Source organism: Scyliorhinus canicula, chromosome 13, assembly GCF_902713615.1.
Source record: "Scyliorhinus canicula chromosome 13, sScyCan1.1, whole genome shotgun sequence".
NCBI lineage: Eukaryota > Metazoa > Chordata > Chondrichthyes > Carcharhiniformes > Scyliorhinidae > Scyliorhinus > Scyliorhinus canicula.
This window is the reverse complement of record NC_052158.1, coordinates 49487981-49500217: the sequence shown is the minus strand read 5'-3', so window position 1 is coordinate 49500217 and position 12237 is coordinate 49487981. Positions and strand designations below refer to the sequence as shown.

The 12237-nt window shown below is 44.2% G+C and overlaps 1 protein-coding gene across 1 annotated transcript; it reads right to left on the bottom strand.

Moving 5' to 3' along the window:
- Positions 1-1858: 1858 nt before the first annotated feature.
- Positions 1859-5183, bottom strand: LOC119976446 (zinc finger protein 239-like). The gene is made up of 2 exons (XM_038816982.1): positions 5046-5183; positions 1859-3916 (listed from the first exon to the last, which is right to left on the bottom strand). The coding sequence occupies exon 2, from the start codon at positions 3515-3517 to the stop codon at positions 2735-2737; it is 783 nt and encodes a 260-aa protein (XP_038672910.1). The 5' UTR covers positions 3518-3916; positions 5046-5183; the 3' UTR covers positions 1859-2734.
- Positions 5184-12237: the final 7054 nt, after the last annotated feature.

The window sequence follows — 12237 nt, the reverse complement described above, 5'->3', positions numbered from 1 at the left end:
CTTTCAGGAATAACCTCAGCCGATACAGGAATTGAACTCACATTGTTGGCCTTGTTTTGCATCATAAACCAGCAGTCCAGCCAACTGAGCTAAACCCATTGATGGAGAAAGTATACCAGCCCACAGTAACATTGACCAATATATTGTGTATAGGACTCTTACTGTAGGCTCCTGAGTGTTTCTGTGAAAGGAATGCACCATGCTAACAAATCAGGTAGTTTGGGTTAAATTGAAAAAAACATGAATTTATTGTGAGTTATGAATTTACACAGATGATGATGAAACAGTGGGGGAAAAAGAACAAAATTCAGCTTGCACCAAACTTTGAATCAACCAAATAACAAAACATTTGAAAATGACTCAAGATCTTTCCCAGGACATGAAATGGATCTTGGAAAAGTATAAGATGACTATATCACACCATTATTCTATTTAGGCGTGCTGGGCTGAGAGAACTCAGGTCTATAGAGACTCACCCCACTTCCTCACTTAACTCAGGATAGTCGTCCCCCCAGACAGAGGAGTACAAACATTACCCACGATGTTAGTCAAACACCCTTCACCTGAAGAGAATCTGTCTATAATTCACATCGCCAATTAAAGCAGGGTCAGATTCTACCCCATTCCCACTTCTGAGATCGCTTTACTATCACATCAGGAGAAACTCTCAGAATACCAAAAGCAGAAGTTTCTTTGAAATCCCTATGCTTTAATTTGGCACCCAATTCCAATGGTCAGAAATGACACCAAACTTTAGTGACACTGGATGGAGCTCGCTCCCATCATTCAAACACACCAATGGTTACAGAGCTCCAGTGGTCATGTGGCCCTTGGACCAATCAGTTTCCATTCTGGGAAGACACTCATCCCCAAGGTGAATTAGACAGCGTTTTCTAATTTCCAACTCTGCTCTTTGACCCTCCATTCACCAGAATGCTCTGGTAACCGTCAATCTGGTTTAACCACTCCAACATATCCACCTTCTACATCCTTGGTTCCAAAATTACCATCACTCTCTTCCTTCCTGGTCAATATCCCTGCTTCTCAACTGCAATCCATCGCCAGATCTGACTGGACCGCATCAAACACTAGTTGTTCTGCTTTCCTCTGACAAAACTGCTCATTACTCCAGGACCATCCTGAAGAGAAAAGATACCCCCAAACCAACTGTGTCCTGATGGGAGTTCTGTTCCGGCTGTACAGAGCTCTCTTTAGACCCTTTCTGGAGAACTGTGTTCAGTTCTGGGCACCATACCTCAAGATGAATATATTGGCCTCGGAGGGAGCGCAGCACAGATTCAAAGGAATGTTCCTGGAGCTAAAAGGTTAAATTATGAGGACAGATTGTAAAGACCGTGTTCCGTTGAATGTAGAAAATGAAGGGAAAATTTATTTGAGGTGTTTAAGATGATTTAACAAGTTTGATAGAGTTGTTAGAGAGAAACTATTCATCTGGTGGGAGTCCAGGACAAGGGGTCATAGCATTAAAATTAGAGCTGGGCTGTTCAGGGGTGATGTCAAAAACACTTCTTGACAAAAAGGGGTCTGGAAATCTGGAACTCTCTCCACACAACAATCTGGTGAGGCTGGGGGGGGGGGGTCAATCGAAAATTTCAAAACTGAGATTGATAGGCTTTTTGTTACTCAAGGATTTTAAGGGTTAAAGCCAAGGCAGGTAGAGTTAAGATATGGATCAGTCATGATCTAATTGAATGGTGTAACAGGTTCTAGAGCTTACTCCAGTTCCTACATTCCTCAAATTCCTCTTGATTGCCTCCCTCATCTCTAATAGCAACTGGTGTTGTTTCTAATATTTTTCCCGCTTCTGGACTGTGATAGAAAGATTCAACAACACTCGTTAAGAAAACAAAACAAGGCTTTATTTACGAATTACAATTGCATGCAGATTTGGCTGAAACTTGGAGTCGGAGAGCAGTCAAATACAAACTGCTGGGTCCGTCCCAAGTCTGTGCTAGTACAGACAAATAGGATGATATTTATACATTATAGAATCAAGATAACATGAATACAGTTTGGTCAGGAATTTGATCAAAAGTAAAACATAAGCAATATCATTAAACTGGCGTCACCTCCTTGCTGACCTTTAGAGGACTCGGGGTCTCATATCATTATCTTGTCTTTTGGCCGCATGTTTAAGAAACGGAGCAGACTTGTTTAAGTATCGAAAAGAAACTATTTCTAGCTTATCTTGTGTATTTAGACTGCTCTGGGGTGTGACGACTGAGTTTTATCCGAGTTTAGAGTCAGCAGGTTTTCGGGTCAAGTTGACCTTGGCTGCTTGTATTTGTGCCTTAGGTTATGCGAAGTCAGTTTAAATTTCATCGTACCAAGAAACTTGACTAGTTTTCCCATCATGCCATTATTTGCTTCGCACAATACCACACTGGTCAGTGTCATCCCCTTCGACCTCCAGCTGAGCTTCTAACTCTATACCCTCTCCATCACAAAGATCACCTACTTCCCCTTCTGTAACACTGCCCATTTGCAACCTGCCCATTATTCCATCTGCTGCTGAAATCCTCATCCATGTTGACTGAGCGAAGTCTTTGTCACACACCTCACACTGGAACATCTTTTCCTCAGTGTGGATGTGTCAGTTTTTTATGACTGACTGGGTGAGGCTCAGTCACACACTTCACTTCTCTTCCCCACTGTGTAAATGCGACGGTGATCCAACATGCTCCATAATTGTTCAAAATCTGTACTACACATCTCACACGTGAATGTTATCTTCTCTCCTGTGAGTGCGACGGTGATTCACCAGGCCTGGAAATTGTGCAAAGCCCTTATTACACACTTCACACTTGAATGGCTTCTCCCCTGTGTGAATGCGCCGGTGATTCACCAGACCAGATATCTGTGCAAAGCCCTTATTACACACATCACACTTGAATGGCTTCTCACCAGTGTGAAGGCGTTGGTGTTCACGGAGGTTCCATGACTGGGAGAATGATTTTGTACAGACTTTACATGTGAATGGTTTCTCCCCAGTGTGAGTGCGTTCATGGACATGGAGGATCGATGACTGGGAGAAAGATTTCTTACACACTTCACAGGTGAATTGTTTCTCCCCAGTGTGAATGCGTCGGTGTTGTGCGAGCACCGATGAACGTGTGAAGGCTCTGTCACAAAACTCACATCTGAAGGGATTCTCCCCTGTGTGAATGCTCTGGTGTATCAGGAAATCCGTAGATGTTGCAAAAGCTTTATCACAAAATGCACACTTGAAGGGTTTCTCCCCTGTGTGGATTCTCTGATGGACCTGGAGGTTCGATAACTGTGTGAAAGCTTTCTCACACACGTCACAGCGGAACGGCTTCTCCCCGGTGTGAATGCGTTTGTGTCTGTGGAGATGGGATGAGTGTGAGAATGATTTGTTGCAAACCTCACATGTAAATGGTTTCTCTCCAGTATGAGTGAGTTGGTGATTACGAAAGTGGGATGAGTACATGAATGATTTGTCACACAATTCACACTTGAACAGTTTATCTTCCATATTGTTTTCCCTGTGGTTACAGCCTGTACAACTGAGCCTGTGGAGCTGTCCTCACACCCCTCACTCTTGAGCAGCCTCTCACTTGGAGGAATGAGTCAGTGCATCATGAGGCTCAATGAATGATTGGAGCTCTCAACACAGGCGAACCATCGAAAAGGTTGGTTCTGATGGAAAGTTCCACACCACTGACCAGTTTCAAATCTGATGATATATCAAAGGGCCCTTCACCAGATCGATTATCAGATGATGGTTTCACTACTCAAACTTCTGTGTTGATCAATGCTGCAAAGGGTCTGGATGTCTTCCCACTGTTGTGCAGTTATTCCTTGGGTGATGGTCAGGATCTATCTGTGGTGTCTATCCTCTCTGTATTCTCTGGTGCAGGACTGTGTGATCCTTCTGTAAAACATGAAAATGAAATATAATTTTGCCTAACTCCCTCTTCTCCTTTGCTGAAGAGCTGACTCCTCAGTTAGAGACTGTTCCATAGTGATGACAGTGGCGCAGGCACGCATTGTTCGGAGTGCTGAATTTGGGATGTGCAGTCTGAGGGAGTGCAGTGTATCCAAATTCCCCCCGTGCAGGGGATCAGATCCAAATCCTTTCTTTTTCCTCACTTTATTTCCACACACTGTTTCCAGCAGGGGCACTGGACAGTGACCAGGAACAGCACGTTGGGGCAGCACGGTAGCATTGTGGATAGCACAATCGCTTCACAGCTCCAGGGTCCCAGGTTCGATTCCGGCTTGGGTCAGTCTGTGCGGAGTCTGCACATCCTCCCCGTGTGTGCGTGGGTTTCCTCCCCGTGTGTGCGTGGGTTTCCTCCGGGTGCTCCGGTTTCCTCCCACAGTCCAAAGGTGTGCAGGTTAGGTGGATTGGCCAGGCTAAATTGCCCTTACTGTTGGGTGGGGTTACTGGGTTATGGGGATAGGGTAGAGGTGTTAACCTTGGGTCGGGTGCTCTTTCCAGGAGCCGGTGCAGACTCGATGGGCCGAATGGCCTCCTTCTGCACTGTAAATTCTATGTAACAGACAATATGGCTATGTTCTTTATTCCACCCAGTCAGTGAGGAAAATGGAAAAGACAGTCGGGCGCAGTATAAAACTAGCTATCAATTCACTAAGAGTACGTGTCGTGTTGCAAACATTAATTTTACTCTTTGAGTATCTGTTTAATATAAAAATACTGAGGAGCAATGTTATTTCAATTGAGATTTTGAAATTTCACCACTTGTTTCCCCAAATTTTTTTAAGAAAACACACTGGGCAGGAAGTGCTGGAAGCTGAGGAAAATATTGCTTCAGTGTAGCTGGTTGAAGGGTTCTGGTTTATGCTGGGAAATTAGACACACTGCACTCACTCAGACTGCACATCCCACATTCAGCTCTCAGACACAGCATTGGGCAAAACTATCAAATCCAAGCCCAGGCTTCTAGGAAAGGCCGAGGCCTTCAGGTAAAATCTTTAAAAGGCATTAAAATGCATATCAATAAATGTGTCTCTGCCCCGCTCAGATAATTACACCTCACCTTCTTATATTCAATAATGACCCATCAACAAAACTCAGCCTGTAAATCAGAAGGGCAATGCTTCAAATAAACACACTCAATATCCAATACAACCAAACAACTCAGCTCTCTGACGGCTCTCAGCCTCACAAAGAAAATAGTCGGCTTGTCCTCAACATTTATGTCACTCATTCCGAATAGCCAATCAGTCACCTCGGTGGGGCGGGGTTCCACTGACTCCTGTGTTCCGGACATGTTCTGCGCAGCCGCTTTCCAGACAGATTCTCACTGGGTCAGACTACATTACCCATAGTGCATGTGCCTCTGAGCCTGCGCAGTGAGGAGCCGCAGAATGGAATCAGGGAGAGCCCTAGCCCGCGGTGTCTGATGGGAGTTGTAGTTCTTCCGCGCGCAGCGGCGATTGGCGCCCAGCGTTCGGGAGTTGGAATGTGAGGAAGGGCGAGCCCGAGAGGCTAAATCGAATTGAAAAGCAGAGATTGACCCTTAGGAGGAACCAGAGCGATGGTGGTGGGAAGATTCACCATTGCAGCAGATTATCTGCATACAACTGAAGAGGAAGAAGTGGTGATATGCATCACTGTAAATACACAACATCGGCCCTCGATGTTGCGCCGACCCGTGAAACCATCTGAAGCCTATCTGACCTACGCTATTCCATTTTCATCCATGTGTCTATCCAGTGACCACTTAAATGCCCTTAAATTTGGCGAGTCTACTACTGTTGCAGGCAGGGCGTTCCACACCCCTACTACTCTCTGAGTAAAGAAACTGCCTCAGACATCTGTCCTATATCTACCACCCCTCAATTTAAAGCTATGTCCCTTCGTGTTGGTCATCACCATCCGAGGAAAAAGACTCTCACTGTCCACCCTATCTAACCCTCTGACTATCTTATATCTCTCTATTAAGTCACCTCTCAGCCTTCTCCTCTCTATCGAAAACAACCTCAAGTCCCGTACAGCTGCAGCATGACCTTGTGGCTCCGAAACTCAATCCCCCTACTGATAAAGGCTAGCACACCATATGCCTTCTTAACAGCCCTATTAACCTGGGTGGCAACTTTCAGGGATTTATGTACCTGGATGCCGAGATCTCTCTGTTCATCTACACTACCAAGAATCTTGCCATTAGCCCAGTACTCTGCATTCCTGTTACTCCTTCCAAAGTGAACCACCTCACACTTTTCCGCATTAAACTGCATCTGGCACCTCTCAGCCCAGCTCTGCAGCTTATCTATGTCCCTCTGTAACCTATAACATCTTTCAGCACTATCCACAACTCCACCGACCTTCGTGTCAGCTGCAAATTTACTAACCCATCCTTCTACACCCTCTTCCAGGTCAGATGCAAATACACCAGGACTAAATAAACACTAGAGGGAGCACCAGAGACATCATGATACACAGACATTCAACCAATAGGTCAGTAAGATAGGACACGACCAATGGGCAGTCAAGATACACCCACAGGTGACACTACCACAAGGGGGCAACCCATATAAAAGGACAGGGCACTCATGCTCTTTCTCTTTTCCACAGACGACACTCTGAGAGACGGGCAGATCAGAAGCATCACACCCACCACATGGCTTAGAGCAGACTGGTTAGTTAGATTGACTTACTATAGCAAGATCAGCAGAAGAATCGAACTCGAGTAGGAGAATTGTTAACTGTTCAATAAATGTGTTAAATCTATCTCCAAGTCTGAATCTTCCTTTGTCAGAGAATACATCAAGGAAGCAGCTTATGCTACATGAAGAAGCATAATACAACATGGTACCAGGTGTTTGTGCCAGAAGTCAGAGCAGTCCCACTGACTGGACAACATAGAAGAGTTGCAGGAGGAGGATAATGTGGTTGGGTATGTCAAAGGCTGCAGAGAGGTTGCTTCTCTCTCGACAGATGTTCCCTAAACTGAGTATTTTCAGCATTTCCAGAATATCACATTTCCAGCATTCACAGTATTTTGCCTCATTGGATTCCAAGAGCTGGCTGTGTGCACTTTAGGGAAGTGGAGACTATGGGCTGATTTGATGGAGCTTTGAAAATAACACCTGTTTGTCTTCATCTGGACAAATTATTTTAGTCGGAGAGGTGAGGAAGAATCAAAAGTCATATTTACACGTTGTGCAAGGGCAGAACCACAGATTCATCAATCATTAAAAGTAACAAGGCAGCCCATAAGGACACTTTATAAAAACAAAATCAAACACTGGGGACCATTTTTGAAGGAATATGGAGGAATAGAATTGAAAAGCAGAGAAGTGATGTTGAACTGGTGTAGAATTTTGTTTCGACCACACCTAGAGTGCTGTGCACAGTTCAGATCAACATCCTGAAAAAGGACAAAGGAATTGGAGAAGGTGGGAAAAAAATGTTGATAAGGATGATATTGAGAATTGAGAGATTGTAACTATCAGGAAAGACTGGACAGGCTGGCACACTTTTCCCCAGAAAAGAGAAGGCTGAGGGAGGATTTGTGGAAAATGATGAATTATAAATTTTATAATTTAGGGATAAATGGAGAGACAATGTTTCTCACTTTGTGGGAAATCCAAAACTACAGTCCAGAAACATAATATGGTCAATAATAAATGCAATGAGGAATTCTGGAGAAACTTCTTTCTTGAGCACCATTCAGTAATGGTCTCCACAAATGGGGCCAGATGGAATGGCACTTGTGGGGGTCTCCCACGGTTCGGAGGCCCCCAGATGCATGCCCTTGGGCTGGGTGGTACCCTGGCACAGCTGGTGTCACCCAGGCAAGCTGGCTGTGTCAGCATGGCACCCTGACAGTGCCACCTGGGTGCCAGCCTGGCACTACCTAGGTGGCACTGCCAGGATATCACATTGGCACTGCCAAGGTGCCAAACTGGCATTTTTGTAGCACGACTCGATAGCACTATGGCTTCACAGCACCAGCGTCCCAGGTTTGATTCCCCACTGGGTCACTGTGCGGAGTCTGCACGTTCTCCCCATATCTGTGTTTCCTGCCACAGTCCAAAGACATGGAGGTTAGGTAGATTGGCCATGATAAATTGCACTTAGTGACCAAAAAGATTAGGAGCGGTTATGGGGGTAGGGTGGAAGTGAGGGCTTAAGTGGGCCGGTGCAGACTCGATGGGCCGAATGGCCTCCTCCTGCACTGTATGTTCTATGTTCTGTGATGTTTGGTGATCTGGTTAAAAGTGAAATTGACCTTGTTGAAACAATTGAACTGATGGTGGTAGAGGTTGGAGACAGACACTGCTGAGACAGACAGTGCTTTGAAAGGGCCGCACCCCTGTGTGAAAACTGGAGGTTAAACAACATAGACAACTCTCAGTGTAATGGAAGTAGGTGACACACAGTGTGAATGTGCTGGAGTCTGTGAAGATTTGATGACCGTCAGAATGATTAGTTGTACACTTTGCTTATGAATGGTTTCTCACCAGTGTGTGCAGAGGGCTGATTAGTCCGAGAATGATTTGTCACATACTATACATGTCAATGGTTTGACTTTTGTGTGAATGTGTTGCTGTGCGCAGAAGGAAGGTGATGAGGGATTGATTTTTCACATACTGGACATGTGAATTTGGCAGGATACGGAAGAAGTCTATGAGTCCAAGAATAATTTCTCACATACCTTGCATGGGAAGGGTTTCTCTCCTCTGTGATCGCATTGGTGTTTGCGGAGGGTCGATGTCTGGAGAAATTATTTGCCACACACCTCACATTTGAAGAGTTTCTCGCTTGTGTGAATACATTTGTGATTACAGAGGCGTGATGACCACCTGAATGATTTGTCACACATTTTGCACATGAAGGGTTTCTCCCATGTGATGGTGCTAGTGTTGACAGAGGGTCGATGACACCGAGAATGGTTTGTCACACACCTCGCAAATGAATAGTTTCACGTGTGTGAATGCGCCAATGTTGACAGAGGTTTTATGATTGTGAGAAAGACTTGTCACACTCCTTATGCATGAATGGATTCTTGCACGTGAATCAGCCGGTGCTTCAGGAGTTTCATAGAAGTCACAACACCTTTATCACAAACAACACACCTGAATCATTTCCCTTCTATGTGGTTCCCCTTGTGGTAACAGTAGTCGCAGCAAATGCACCTGAGAAAATCTTTTGAACCTGTGGAGTCCCTGACATACACCTCACTTGAATAGCCACCCACATGTAGGAATGCGTCAATGGTTCATGAAGCTCAATGAATGATTGAAGCTCTCACCGCACTTGGAGCCCACTCACACTTCTTCCTAGCCTCACTTTGACCAATTGGCCACTGCTAAACCTTCAGGTGGAAGGTCCCATACCACTGACCAGATCTGATAATATGTCAAAGCTTCCTGAACCCAGATAATAGTTTCACTGCCAAACCTTCTCTGTGGTGAGCAATGTTGTGAAGGGACTGGATGTCTTCCTACAGTTGTAAAGTTGTTCCTTGGGTGATGACCAGGAACTATCTGTGGTGTCTATCCTCTTTGTATTCTCTGCAAGTATGAAGCAATCCTTCTGTAAAACGGGAAAAGTGATTATCTCCAAATCCCTCCCCTCCTTTGCTGAAGGGGCTGACTCCTCAATTAGAAACTTCCAGTGAGTATCGGTCTGCTATTCCCCTGTGTGGGGCATCAGATGAAAGTCCTTTCTTTGTCTTGGCTTGTCTGTCGCACACCCTCTGTTTCCAACAAGGACACTGGATAGTGACCAGGACCAGGCAATGTGGCTACCTTCTTTCCTCCACACAGCCCTGTCTTCGCAGGCACTGTGATGGTAATAGACAGTCAGGCAGAGGATAAAACAAGCTATCAATTCACTATGCACTCGTATTATGCTTGCAAAGACCAGTTTTACCCATTCAGTATGTGTTTAACATAAAAATACAGGGATAATGCTAATTTGATAGAGATTTTGAAATTTCTCCCCTTGTTTTCTGAAATTATTAAAAGAAAACACACTGGGCGGAAGTGCTGGAAGCTAAGGAAAATTTTGATTCAGTGTAGTTGATTGAAGGGTTCTAGCTTATCCTGGGAGATTAGATACACTGCACTCACTCAGACTGTACATCCCCAATTCAGCTCTCAGGCGCAGCACTGGGCTAAACTATCAAATCTAAGCCCAGGCTTCTGGGAAAGGTCAAGGCCTTCAGGTAAAATCTTTAGAGATGGCATTAAAAGACATATTAATAAATGTGTCTCTGCCCCTCCCAAATAATTACACCTCACCTTCTCATATTAAGCAATGACCCATCAACAAAACTCAGTCTGTAAATAAAAGGCAAATGCTTCCAATAACCACCCTCAATATCCAACACACAGACAATCAAACAGCTCAGCACAAAGCACCGAGTGAACAGGTCTCTGAGGTGGATCTTCTCACACAGCATAAGGGGCATTTCCACACCTGATTGCCCACAGGATAGTCAGACTGCCTGAACATTAGTGTGGATATTGTGCAATGTAATGATTCTAAATTCTGCCCCTTCACCCACCATCTCCTCACTTGGATTTCATCTCTACAGCAAGTGAAGCAGCTGTGGTAGAGGAAGAGAATAAGTGGACTCTGATTGATGTCTCCACAGACAATCCAAATATTTATGGAGTAACATCAGTTTCCTGAAGCTTGGACACTGACCGGTGAAACAGGTGACCGAGCAGCAGATCAGGTGGGGATTTAAACTTGTCATAGTCCTTTCTGAATGTAAATGTAAAGTCACCATCACCCCAGGTTACCATAGGCTGCTCTCTCCTTTGAGGGGGGAAGCTGATTGGTGGTGATTTAACATGACAATCATCGCACCTCAGCCAAGGGGAAGGTTGAGCAGGTGGGGCCTTCATGAATACCCCCAGCCAGTCCAGGAATTGAACCCATGCTGCTGGCCTCGCTCTGCGTAACAAACCAGCTAACTAGCCAACTAAGCTAAATCGGCCCCCATCTGAATAAGATCTCAGTTATTGCAGCTGCTGTCTCAATTATGTTAGACTCAAAAAAGTAGACAAGTGTCAGACATTGAATTCTGTTCATATAATTTATTAAAAAATTGTAAAACGGCCGGAATACCGAGTCTGCCTTATCTTTCAAGCAAGGAGTTAAATAAATAATAATCTTTATTGTCACAAGTCGGCTCACATTAACACTGCAATGAAGTTCCTGAGTTAGACCAAACCCTTCTCGGTTTACAGACATGAGGGCTCAAGTTATTTAAATTTTTAGAGACAATCTTATCACTCCTCTTTGCTACTCCCAATATTCTGTAGTTTAGCCCTTCCCAAACAGGTAATGTTTATTCAAGACCCTCAGGATTTCCATGGTGACGCTATTGTCCTTAACATCCGAGGAGTCTCCTGTGATCATTAGAATTGGTAATAGTTCACGCTACTAAATATTTCCTCGCCGGAGATGCCTTCATCCTATAGGGGAGGAATTTCTGGCTGCCAATTCCTTCCCTCTGATAATGGCTAATGCCAACAGCTAGGATTCTGACAGAAACAGTCAGTCTCTTTCTTATCACCTGAGACCCCCAACTACCTTCTTACCATGAGGCTAAAAGCTGCCCTGAACCATTTTACTATTAATACAAAGGATAATATGTAAACCACTCTTAATTCACAGAATATTTTATAATGCGTGGTGTATTAGAGTATAACACAAATTATACATAAGGTTATGCAAGGTATGATCTTAATAAAAGTGTGTATCCATGATCAGCATTTATAAATGTTGTAAAGAGTGAATTCATAACATAAATGTAGGGCATTAATTACAGTTTATAATGCAACATTCTACACCACTTCCCACATATGTTTTAGTTAATACATAGTGTTGGATGATAACAATCGCAAAAACTTGTGTTATTAACCATATGCTGTTACAAAATCTAATACAGAGTCAAAAGTAATTACAACTTTGCAACACATAAGATCAATCATTATGTTACATCTGTGATTCTACTTCATACCTCTGATATCATAGTCCTCACAGCTGTTTCTGCTGATAGCGAAAGCAGAACAGTGCAGTCGCCTTGACAGATTAACATTCCTGTGATAATTGTCTGTCCTTCGTTAGTCTGGTCTCAGGCCTTAAATCATGGTTTCATGAAGGCCTAATTCAGCTAGACCATTCGGATAACACGTATCCTGCAAATTCTGTTACCTCAAGCCGAGACCCCTGTCGGTTATCTCCACTGACCAACCGGACAGATG

Coding starts and splice junctions, on each gene's coding strand:
- LOC119976446 (XM_038816982.1), bottom strand. CDS start 3,517: ATGGAAGATAAACTGTTCAAGTGTGAATTGTGTGACAAATCATTCATG.